Source organism: Leucopleurus acutus (genome assembly GCF_964270905.1).
Source record: "Leucopleurus acutus genome assembly, chromosome: 3".
NCBI classification, from domain to species: Eukaryota; Metazoa; Chordata; class Mammalia; order Artiodactyla; family Delphinidae; genus Leucopleurus; species Leucopleurus acutus.
The window spans coordinates 18,556,819-18,569,823 of record NC_139145.1 but is presented as its reverse complement, the minus strand read 5'-3'; the positions used below and the strand labels follow the sequence as shown (position 1 = coordinate 18,569,823).

The 13,005-nt window shown below is 40.4% G+C and overlaps 1 protein-coding gene across 1 annotated transcript; it reads left to right on the top strand.

Moving 5' to 3' along the window:
* Positions 1 to 7,712: 7,712 nt before the first annotated feature.
* Positions 7,713 to 10,301, top strand: PROP1 (PROP paired-like homeobox 1; the record flags this gene model as incomplete). The annotated part of the gene is made up of 3 exons (XM_082836247.1): positions 7,713 to 7,821; positions 8,998 to 9,230; positions 9,963 to 10,301. The coding sequence occupies 3 exons, from the start codon at positions 7,713 to 7,715 to the stop codon at positions 10,299 to 10,301; spliced, it is 681 nt and encodes a 226-aa protein (XP_082692373.1).
* Positions 10,302 to 13,005: the final 2,704 nt, after the last annotated feature.

Below are 13,005 nucleotides of genomic sequence, written 5' to 3'. Positions count from 1 at the left end.
TTCTATCCTCTCTGGATACAGATATCTCAGCCTGAGGGGAAATCAGTTTAGTGCTCAGAGTTGTTGCTTCCCATTGCATCAAGTACATCTCATGCCCATGTCACAGACAAAATATACTTGGTCCCTTGCTCTGTGCTCAGAATTAACCTGAAGAAAAATTGTGAAGCCAGTGAAATTGGACCACAGATATTCATGGTAGCTCCATTCTTTATTCTACACGGACTCCCTTTTGTATAATCCTTAAGTCTTTAGGACTCTGTACTCTTTCTTCTTTCAAATAAAATGTTTGTCAATTTATAGTAAGAAAGTAATGTCTAAGAACAGAACCTAAATTCTGTCTCAATTAATCTCTGTAATAGTTGCTGTGTACCTGACATAGGAAACCAGAGGTACCACTTAGAAATGCTGGCCTGTGGACGGGGGTAGGGAATACTGGGTGTGGGCTATATATGTGGTCATCTAAATAGTATCTGTTGGCTATTGGAACTTGGGTGTGTATTTTTAAGTTTCTATTTGTGTGCATATACATAGCAAAATTTTTACAAAGTGAGTTTTAAAACCAATTTTAAAAAAAGAAAGAACACAAATATGAAATTGGGCAAAGATGTTTTAGGCAAGTGCAAAAATTAGAGAACATTGGTGGCGTGATTAATTACAGACAAAGCAATAATTAAGTCAACTACAGGGATAAATCACAAAAGAGGAATATTTTCTAACAAAGGACAAATTCATAAAACTTAATCACAGTTATGAAATCAAACAAAACAATGTAGCAACTGTTTGCTATAGCAATGTAAGCAATGCATAATAGAGATAGGTTAGGCAAAGGTTTATAAAAATTTTTTAAAGAAGTTGATTGTCTTAATGATGGATTTTAATATACAATTCCCAGAATTTGATAGATCAAGTAGTTAATTTAAAAATATGGCAGAGAGGGAGGGGAAGATGGCAGAAGAGTAAGACGCGGAGATCACCTTCCTCCCCACAGATACACCAGAAATACATCTACACGTGGAGCAACTCTTACAGAAAGTTAAAACATTTACCAGCCTGGAGGGGTGGGATAGGGAGGGTGGGAGGGAGGGAGACGCAAGAGGGAAGAGATACGGGAGCATATGTATATGTATTACTGATTCACTTTGTTATAAAGCAGAAACTAACACACCGTTGTAAAGCAATTATACTCCAATAAAGATGTAAAAAAAAATCACCATTAGAAAAAGACAAAGAAAATCTGAAAAACATAGGTTATTACAGGATCTAAGAGCTGTCAATAAAACTATGCTAATAATGGGAACTCTTCAACCAGGCCTACCCTCTCCAACAGTCATACCACACAATTATCATCTTTTAGTTATAGATTTAAAAGATTGTTTTTTCACTATTCCTTTGTTTCCTGAAGATAGAAAAAACATTTTGCTTTTAGCTTGCCTTCCTTAAATTTTAAGGAACCCATGAGGAGATTTCAATGGAAAGTATTGCCTCGGGGCATGGCAAATAGTCCTACATTACGCCAAAAACAAAACAAAAACCAAATCATCATAAATTAGAGAAAAAAATATAAAAATCTACGTGAAAATAGCCTTAAATGCTCTTATTAATAATAAAGGAATATAAAAACTGAATAAGTCAAGTATTTAATCAATAATTTTTATTTTAAAATTATTTTAGTCAAATAAATATATTAGCATAGCTTTAAAAGTTAAACGTCTTTAAATGAGAAAGGTAGTTCCCTACCTATCTTTCCACTCCATGATCCAACTTCCCAATATACTTTTATATGTTTCTAAATAATATGCTTATAATGTTATTTTTGTTCATTGATTTACAATACACTGTCTTCCCATTTTGACAGGTGATGAGTTAATACCACTTCACCATCCCTTTTCCTCTTCCTCAAATGCTCCAATTATAGGTACATCACAATTTGGAGGTATGTCAATATCTATTATTGACTTTCTGACTCTGTTATACACTGTCGGTGTACTAATCTTTTTTGTTTTTCCTTGCACAACTTTTGAATGTTCCTGAAGTTAATAATTACCTATTTTTAAAAAATAATTTCTTTTTTTTTTTCATTTGCTTAATTTTTATGTCTCTTTTCTTCCCATATTGTGAAATTAATTTTGGGGGAGGGGTTGAGTTATAATTGATACATAATAAACATTACCCATTTAAGTTACACTTCAATGAATTTTAAAATCATGTTGTCATGTAACCACTACCACAATAAGAAACACAACAGTTATATCACCCTAAAAAGTTTTCTTGTTTCCCTTTGTAGTTAGCACCCTCCCATGATCAGGTAATCACTGATCTGCTTTCTTCCACTACACTTTTGTGTTTCCTAGAATTTAATATAAATGGAATCATACAGTATGTGGTCTTTTGTGTTTGAATTCTTTCACTTAGCATAATGCTTTTGAGATTAATCCATGTTGTCAATGTATCACAAATTTGTTGCATTTATTAACATTGTGTTCCTTTTCATTCCTGTGAAGTATATTCCATAGTAAGGAGATCCACAATTTTTATAACCATTCAACAGTTGAGATTGGTTTGTTTCCAGTTTAGAACTATTATGTATAAATATGTATGCATAGCTCTATATAAGTATACAATGTGTATATAATACCACCATGTACATTTCTGTAGAAGTTTGTGTGTGGCCATATGTTTTCATTTTTCTTGGAATGTGATTACTGGGTTTTATGGTAAATGTTTTAACTTTATAAGATACTGCAATACTGTTTTTGCAAAAAATAGCTGTACAGTTTGCATTCCTATCAGCAATATTTGAGAGTTCTAATTGTTACACATCCTTATCAACACTGGGTATTGTTAGTCTTTTTAACATAAACTATTCTACTGAATGTATAATAATATGTCATTGTGGGTTTAATTTGCATTTTCCTGTTAACTAGTGATGTTGAGCATATTATACTTATCACCTATTCATATATCTTCTTTTGTGAAGTTATGTTGATATATTTTCCCCATTTTTTTTTTTTTTTTTTTTTTTTTTTTTTTTTTTTCGATACGCGGGCCCCTCACTGTTGTGGCCTTTCCCGTTGCGGAGCACAGGCTCCGGACGCACAGGCTCAGCGGCCATGGCTCACGGGCCCAGCCGCTCGGCGGCATGTGGGATCTTCCCAGACCGGGGCACAAACCCGTGTCCCCTGTATCGGCAGGCGGACTCTCAACCACTGCGCCACCAGGGAAGCCCTATTTTCCCCATTTTTAATGGGTTGTTTGCGGATTTTTATTGAGTTGTTCTTCTCATTTTTCAGTTGTAAGTTTGTTTTCTTTCTGGACTCAATTGTAAATTTTGCAAATATTTTCTCCCAGTTTCTGGTTTGCTTTTAATTTTCTTATGCCTTATGAAGGGAAAAAATTAATTTTAATGTTCATCTTATCACTCTTTCCCCTTAAAGTTATGCTTTTTATGTCCTATTCATGAAATCTTTGCCTAAGTCAGTGTAACAAATATTTTGTACCATGTTTTCTTCCAGTAGTTTAATAGAATTTTGTCTTTAACTCTGATTCATTTCCGTGAGTGAATATGATGTGAGGTAAAAAATAGAGTTAGTTTTTATTATACTGATAACCAGCTGTTCCAGCATCACCTGCTAAAAAGATTTCTGTTTCCATATTGAATTATACTTGCACCTTTGTTGAAATTCAATTCTATTTCTGGAGTTTCTGTGTGTTCCATTCATTTCTATGTTTTTCTAACGCCAATACCATACTGTCATGATTATTGAATCTTTCTGTTAAATGTTGAAATCAATAATGTAAGTGATCTGAACTTGTTCTTCATTTTCAAGGTTTTATGTTATTTTAGGTCCTTTGTTTTTCATTATAAACCTTTAAATCAGCTTGTTGATTTCTTTAAAATTGTTAAGATTTTGATTGGGTTGTATTGAATCTGTTGATTAATTTGGGGAGGATTAAATTCTAATCTTTTATTGCTAACATATAGAAACAGAGTTGATTTTGCGTATTTACCTTGTACTCTGAAATTAGCTTATTAATTCTAGGAATGTTTCTGTAGATTCCATTGTATTTTCTATGTACTTAAACACATACACTAAAGCAAGAGTCAGCAAATTTTTACTGTAAAATGCCAGTTACTGAGTAAGATGTTGCAATGTCACCTCTCCCATTGTAGAAGGAGAGCAGCCATAGATATGAAAAGAATGATGATGGCTATGTTCCAAAGAACTTGTTAAAAAAAAGAAAAAACAAGGCAGAGGGCTGGATTTTGCTTATAGGCTGTGCTTTGCCAACTCTTGTTCTTGGGTTTTGCAGAAATGAAATAACATGTACACTTTTGTCTGGCTTCTTTAATTTAGCATAATTGTTTTGAGATTCATCCATGCTGTAGCTGTAGTTTATTCCTTTTTATTGCTGGTAATATTCCATTTCACGGCTATACCACAACCGCTCATACAAGCTCCTGTCTATGAAGACTTGTGTCATCTCTTAGAAATAAAGCTGCTAGCAACATTCAACTACAAGACTTGGTATGGATCAATGCTTTTTCTTCTCTTGGATTAATTAGCTAGAAGAGGAAAGTCTGGATCATTTTAAGAAATTAACATTTTTAAGAAACTGCCAAACTCTTTTCCAAGGTGGCTGTATTGCATATATTTCTTGGTGAATTGTCTGTTCAAATTTTTTGCATTTTAAAAAATTATATTGTTTGTCTTTACATTCTTGAATTTGTATATTGGGCATAGTTATCATTTATCAGATATATGAATTAACAGATAAATGTTCTTATTAGATATATGATTTGCAAATATTTTCTTACAGTATGTAACTTGTCTTTTAATTCATTATCAGTGTATTTTGAAGAGCAGAAGTTCTTAACTTTGATGTTCAATTTACCTGTTTGTTCATTTATATAAGGTCTTTTGGTGTCATAGCTAAGACATATTTATGTAATCCAAGTTCCCAAAGATTTTTTTTTTTTTTTTTGCGGTATGCGGACCGCTCACTGTTGTGGCCTCTCCCGTTGCGGAGCACAGGCTCAGGACGCGCAGACTCAGCGGCCATGGCTCATGGGCCCAACCTCTCTGCAGCATGCGGTTCAGTATTCACTAATTCAGTGTTTATCGTGACTTTATGGAACAAAACTACTTATATAAAGAGAATTGACTATTATTATCCCTTGATGATAAAGCTGAGGAGCAGATAAAAAGTAATGAGCCCGGTTTCATATAGTTAGTAAGTGGTATAGCTGATATTTGAACCCAGGGCAGCCTGGCTTCAGAACCTGTATTCTTCCCCACCACACCATCCTGACTCTTGTAGGGTGAGAGAACCCTGGGTATCAGGCTTCCTTGGAGGTCAGGGTTGGGAGTGGGAATCAGGATGCCCTGGAAAACAAACTCCTCCCCAGCCTCCTAGGAAATAATGGTATCTTGGGATGTCAAGTCAAACCTGTAGTGTCTCAATGTCTTGGGGAGCAGGGTTGTAGGTCAGAGTTTCTTTGTAATATCAGAGTGTCCTGGGATCATCAGGCTGTTTTGGATGGCTGGTCAGAGTTCCCTTATAGGGTTAGGCCATTTTCAGGCAGCAAGAGTATTGGAATTCAGTGTGTGCTTGTGGATCCAAGTTGACTACTTGAATCTTGGGAGGCAGAGCTGTCATGCAGCTCAGGTTTCTCTAGGAGGTCACAGTATACCCTGGGGTAGGGGGAGAGGGGTTGGCATTTGAATCAGTGCTTCTCGACTTTTATGTTGTTATGACCTGAATGTTTGTGTCTCCCTACCACTTCATATGTTGAGTCCTAACCTCATTGTGATGCAATGATATTTGGAGGTGGGGCCTTTGGGAGGTGATTAGGGTTAAGTGAGATCATGAGGGTGAGGCCCCAAGATGAGAGTAGTGTCTTTATAAGAATAGAAAAGAGACCAGGACTGAGTTCTCTTTCTGTCTTGTGAAGACACAGAAGGTGGCTGTCTAACCCAGGAAAAGGCTCTCAGAAACTGAATCAACTGACATCTTAATCATGGACTTCTCAGCCTGCTGAACTGTGAGAAATAGATATCTGTTGTTTTAGCCACCTTGCCTTTGGTATTTTGTTATGGCAGCCAGAGGTGATGAAGACAAGTGTACAGTCAGTTTTCTTTGGGATCTTGTTACAGTGAATATGCTGATTCAGTAGGACTGAAGTGGGGCCTCAAATTTTGCATTTCTAACAAGCTCTCATGTGTTACTTATACTTCTGATCCATGGCTTTCCTCAGGATCCTGGAAGATTACCATGTTTTTCTGTCTTAAATTGTTCTTTTAAAGGATGTGTGTGAAGGATTATCATAACCTTGGGGATCAGACAGTCTTATGAGTACAGTGTGTTCCAAGCGGATTAGGGTGCCCTCATTGATTCAGTCTATTCTGACATTTCAGAACTTCATGGCAGGGGACAGGGATAATCTCCTAGTTGAGGTTGAATGCTCTAGGTTTCAGTGTGTCTTAAAGGACCCTAGAGTCCTAGGGTATTGTGCTGTCTTTAAAGGGTCAGGATGTCGCAAGGATGTCAGAATGTACTTCTTAGATCTAAGTAATCTCAAGAAGCAGAGTACTGCATGTATCAGGGTGTCCTGACTGCTCAAGGATGCTGGGTATGTCAGGGTTTCCTTGAAGAATCAGGTGGTCAGGATGTCATGGGAATCTCAGTCTTCTGCAGAGTCCTGAGGTCCAGGGAGATCAGGATGCACCTGGAATACAGATGCTCTTGAGGTAAGTGCTCTCTGAATAGCTGGGTGACCTTGGAAGGTCATGGAGTCCTGGGGGATTCTGGGTGAATGAGAAGGTGACATTTCGGAGAGGAAAGCAGAAAGTACTTGAGAACTGTGGTGTCCAGGAGACTCATCCTATGGTTCAGGTTGTCCTGACGGGGTGTCCAGTGTATTCTGAGAATCAGGATATCTATGAGGGGCCAGAATGTACTTGTGTTTTTTAGTTTTTTAGTTTCCTGGAAAGAAGTTTTTGGGAATCACCCACATACCGAGACACAAGGCAGGCCCTACTCCTGGTCTCCATTTGCACACCCTCTCCTTCTCCTCTCATGATGAGGTTCTGAGGAGGGGTCTCAAGAGGAATGTATTTTCTCTTCCTTCCCCTGCCTGCTCCCAGGAGGCGATTTAACAGGACAAAAGAATTTGGTCCTCTGGGAATATGAGCTCTTGGCCCCAGTCCCTGGACCCTCCAACAGAGCACCTTCCTTCATCCGGCTTGTGATCCTCCCCTGATGATGAGGGCTCTGGTGACCAGGCAATGATTGGATGGGCCCACAGGGGTGAGGAACAGGTCACTCCTCCAAGGCTCAGGGAGAAAGAGTTAGTGTGGGATTGCAAGCTGGGAAAGTAGGCAGCTGAGAGCAAAAGGAGAGAACAGCATCCCAGAGAGAAGGGGCAGGGGGAGAAAAGTGGAGACTAAGAGAAACAGGGTGAGGACAAGGCAGAATGAGATGATAAGCAAAGGAATGGGGAATTAGAAATAGAAATAAAAGTTAGAAAAAAGGAGAGAGGGGGAAAAGTTCTATCTATAGCTACACAGGGAGAGAGATTCAGAGAGAGGTATAGACAGGGGGAAAACAGTGATATACAAGGCATAGAGGGGAACAGAACCAGAGAAAGACTGATCCAAAATCAGAGACTCAGGGACACGAGACTGGGCTGTCTTTGGTCTTTGTTGTGAGCCATGGATGCAGAAGGGAAGAGTGAGCAGGGTAAACAAAAGAAGGGGCGAGTTTACAGCAGTCTCTGGCCCGAGGGCTACGCAGCCGTTGGGACTTCGACCTCCACGGTGGGTGAGTGAATCTCTGGGGTGGTCCTGAGGAAGCAGCAGGTGTGCATTCTCCATGCCCAGGCTCCATGGGCCAATGGTTCGCCACGAGGAGAGTGAAGAGGAGAAATAAAAAAACAGAATCCTAGAATGTTTAAAACAAGGGAGTCTTAGAATACATGGGGTGATACAACTCCTTTGCTTTACAGAGTGGCACACTGAGGCCCTGACTGATGAGGAAGGGGCAGAGGCAGAGCTGAAATCTGTCTCCTCACTCCTGACCTCAGTTTGCCCACTGCACTGTTTTCTCCAAGGAAGAGATTTGGAGGGTCCAGGGCTTTGGATCCGAGGAGAGCAGGGGGCTAAGGTGGGCAGTGAGCACTGGGTAGGGACTACTCACTGGGTCCCCATGGGGATGGGATCCTCCAGATATCTTTTCTCTGTGTGTGCCTCCCAGGTGTTTCCTTTTGCTCCTGTTCTCTATTCCCTAGCTGGCTCTCAGACTAATTAGTGTGGGGGCTTAGTGAGCCTGTAGGGAGAAGAGGCAAGCCTTTCCCACGAGCTCAGGTTCCTGCAGCCTGGTGGCCAGGCCAGGACTGGGATAGGGGAGAAGATGAAATGTATGTGTGAGGAGGGTGTGTCTGAGTAGAAGAGTGAGGAATGTTTCATCTTCCCAGGTGGAGGGAATAGGACAATGGGAACAATATAAAGGTTTAAGTTGCATGTGAACCATGAGAGCAGGGAGCAACTAATAGTGGTCTTAGACCTGGGCAGTTTGTTAGGTTGTCAGAGTGAATAGGAGATCCACAGGGTGAGACCCAAGAAGGTGGTATGTGTGCTGAGAGAGGTGAAAGGCTATGGAGGGGCATGCCTTACATGGGGATGCATCCGGGGGTGTGTAATAGCTAGTGGGCACAAGGTGCAGAAGTGAGGCAGAGGGAGCGTGAGTGCTCAGGACAAGAGAGTCTGAGGGGCGGACTTCATGTCGAGAGGGCAGCATGGGTTAGGGGACTCAGAAGTGAAGCAGGGCCAAGGCTGAGCTGGATTCAGCTAATTCTGAAAGCTGAAGAATTTCTGGTCAGGGCAGAGTGTATGAGCAACACACTGGGTCCTAGTAGAATCTGGGGGTTCCAGCATATGTGGTCTGGGATGGATGGGTGGTCCATGCGGCAGCAAACTCTCCCTCCCCCCTCCTTCTCAGACATGAGCACTCAGCCCTACAGGAACCTCTCTGGTGTAAGAGTGGGGAGACCAAGTCTTTGCCCGCAAGGAGAACAGAGGGGTCGCCCACACTCCCGGCGCCGCCACCGCACCACCTTCAGTCCAGCGCACTTGGAACAGCTGGAGTCAGCTTTTGGGAGGGACCAGTACCCTGACATTTGGGCCCGAGAAGGCCTCGCCCGGGACACAGGCCTCAGCGAGGCCAGAATCCAGGTGATGGCCCAGGATCCTCCCCCTACCATCCCCTGAAGAAATGCAGATTCGGTGATTGGCAACTACTGGGGCATAAATTCTCAGGGCACTATAACCCTAACCCAAATGTTCACCAGAACAGAGTCTTACCCAAGAGTCAGCATAACCTCATCTACATCAGGAATGTCACTTGAGTTTAACCTTGGAGCTAACCTAATCTAACTTGAATTTCAATATCAAACCCCAACCTTAACAGTGATGTGAACTCCAACAGAAATTCAATCCTAACTATTCACACACGTATGCAACCTTGTCCCTAACCATGGCCTTGAAACTCAACCTGATGCTCAATTCTAACCATAGAGTTAGTTAATCTTAAGAATAAACTGTACCCTAAATCTAACCTGGTCTGTAACAATTAAACTCATCCATAGTCTTAGTCTCTAATAACCCTAGCGGAAATTTCCCATTCTCTGTGGAGGTGAAATGCCACTGTGTCATGTTTATCTCTTTCTTTTTACAAGTTGACATTTCTTACTCACCCAAAGTTGTAGCAGGGCAAATTTAGACATGGAATGGGGGAATGGTGTGGGTCTTGCTTTGTCACTAGTCCTGGTTCAACTATGCCTTCTGCAAGAGCTTTACTTCCTCTGGGGATGTGGGGGAGTCTTATGCCCTATACGTCTGTAGCCGCATATGACAGTGCCACCTATTTGAGAGAGAGGCTCTGATGTGGCTATTCTCCCTCCTCAGGTCTGGTTCCAGAACCGCAGAGCTAAGCAGAGGAAACAAGAGAGGTCACTGCTCCAGCCACTGGCCCATCTGTCTCCTGCCACCTTCTCCGGTTTCTTGCCTGAGCGTCCTGCTTGCCCCTACTCCTACCCAACACCACCTCCCTCAATGACCTGCTTCCCTCACCCCTACAACCATGCCCTTCCCTCTCAGCCCTCTAGTGGTGGTTCCTTTGCTCGACCCTACCAGTCTGAAGACTGGTACCCCACCCTGCACCCAACTCCTGCTGGTCATCTGCCCTGCCCTCCACCCCCACCCATGCTTCCCCTCAGCCTTGAGCCACCAAAGTCCTGGAACTAAAGTTAAACAAGTACTGATAAGGTAATTTCCCAGCCTGTGGCCCTCACAAAACAGAGAAAACTGGGTGGTTTCCTTTCCTTCTAAGGGTGAAGTAGAAATATGGTGAGGGACAGCTCAGAGACTGGGAATGTTAAAATGGGAGCTCATGATGAAGGCTCACTGTGCTGATTAACTGAGTGAATTTAAGGAGGTGAAACTACTGGAAGATATAGGTAAAAAGCCCCAGTGGAGGTGACTGGTGGAAAAGTGGCATTGAGGGAAGCAGTGGTTGCTGCTGGTGGATGGAAATGGTTGAAGGGGATAGAACTTTTGGGACTTCACTCATTGAGATCACAGTTGAGGACCTTCACCCCATTGTTTCTAGCTGATTTCAATAAGGCTTTTTATTTAAAGTCTACCTATACAACCCTTCCCCATCACCACCATCTGAATCCATCATTAAGTTTTGTTTACTCTATCTTGGAAATAGCTCTTGAATTTATTCCTCTCCTTTCTGTTCCAGCAGACACTTTGCTTTTTCTGGCCTCATGTTTTCTGATTAATTCTCCTCCTTGGTTCCCTTAGCTCCAGCCTTTCCCATTTCCAACAGGCTTTGTAAATCTGATCATCAAATATTAGCTCTCCAGTGTCTTATAAGCAATAAATAAATAATACCTGATTTGCTAAGCCTGTAAGAGTCTTCAATGTTACCTTCAATATAACTTTTAAGTCACTTGCATGTAGTTTTGTTATTGAGCAAGGGCTCCTGTGACTGCAGCACAGAAAGCCAAACTCTGACAGCCGATGTTTGCAGTAAAGTAAGGGTTTATTGCAGGGCGCCAAGCAAGGGAGTGGGAGACAAGCCTCAGATCTGCTCCAACCTGGCCTTTGAGTTGGGAGTGTTTTTAAAGAAGAAGAAAAAAGAAGTTGGAATTAATCATCGTCTTGTGACATCTCTTAAGCACAGTTGTAGAAGTCAGGATGTTTCCAGTTTACAATTCTCTAGCCACCTGGGGGATCTGTGAGCTCATCCTGCTCTGGAAAAACATCCTGAGTTTGTGTGTTAATGATGATATCTACAACAGCAATTTTAGTACATTAATGATGTTATAGACAATAGCAATTTTAGTCATCTGATTCTGTTTGATTAGTGTTCAGTTAACACATGATTGAGGTCAGAAGAGGCAAACAAGGGAATAAAGTTTTGAGTAGACAGCTTAATCATAAACTCACAAAGGGAACTAAATTTTAGAGGGGCTCAGTTTCAGTTTGTGATAGAGAAGAAATATTTTGATTAAATGCAAACATTTCCAAGAGCAATCCGTGAGTCTTGAGGTTCATAAGAGGTCATTCCCAGGAAAGAACCTGCTGTGAAGTGCCTTAGTCTGAGCTCTCCTAACAGAAACATGCTGTGGCCTAGTTGGTTTGCCATTTATATACCATATTTCTTATAATGTACTTATTTTACTTATAATTTACTTATTTATATGTAGGTCTACCTCACTTATGAGCAGATACATAGAATTCTGAGTAAACAAGCCTCTAGGGATTTTATTTGCAGTTTTTTGTATGTATTATATTTTAAAAGTCTGGAATTGAAACCTCTGTGATGCACAATTACATTTCCATATAATTATCCCCTTGTGCCAGACTGCCTTCCTGAAAGATAATACTGGTTTGCATGCCTCCCAAAATGTCAGTGTCAGTTTCAGCACATCCTTATCGACATTGATCATTTTGGACAATTTTTTAACTGAGAGTGATGTCTCCTAGTTGGTTATTTTTTCAGTTTTCATTTACTCGATTGCTAGTGAAAGTTTAAAAGTTTCATGTTTATTGGCAGTTTACATTTTTTTCTCCTCTGCATTGCTTTTCTGAGTTGTGTATTGATCTAGTCATCTCTTATTAGTGCTTGAGGAACCCCAAGTGAGAAATCTCCCCTTAATTTTACTGGCTTCACCCATGTTTTCCTCATTATTTGGATCAAAATATTATGCCATGAATCATCTTAAATTTATTTTAGTTTGTGCAGTAAATTAGTCATCCAATTTCCCCTCAATCAGCTAGCTGGTTTTTCCAATATAATTTATTTAACAGTCTAACATTGATTTGTAACAACGTTTTTCCACACTAAGATCTCATATAGGACAGTTGTAGACTCCTAATTCTTTCCCACCAATTAGCTTCTCTAGTCTGATATCAGTGTAGCTTGTTATTTTTTTCCAGATTTCTCTTACGTTCCTCAGGAAACATCATGGTATTTTTTTATGAAACAAATCTTAATAAGAGTTTTATAAATTACAAAAGTTATATAGTGTCTTTGTAACAGTCAGCCCAAAAGATTTATATACATATAAGACATATATAGATGAATATATATTATACATGAATATATATTTATACATATTAACCTGGATTAATCACAAAACCCCATGTTAAGCAAATTCACCTCAACATTAGATAAACAACATTAGTAGTGTGTATCTGTCCACAACTTATTATGCTCATAGAAAAATACAGGCATACACATAGAACAGGGAAGAACAAAATCTGACCCCATGTTGGATCTGTTTCTTTTACTTTAACCTTTGCTCTCCATTACTTTTTGTTACTATAATCACTAAAAGGCTGTTGTCTATAGCTATAGGCATATGTAATGGCCTCACTAGGGGAACCCTGCCCCTCTGCCTGAATATTAAACTAAAGTGCCTTTGTTCAGCTCACA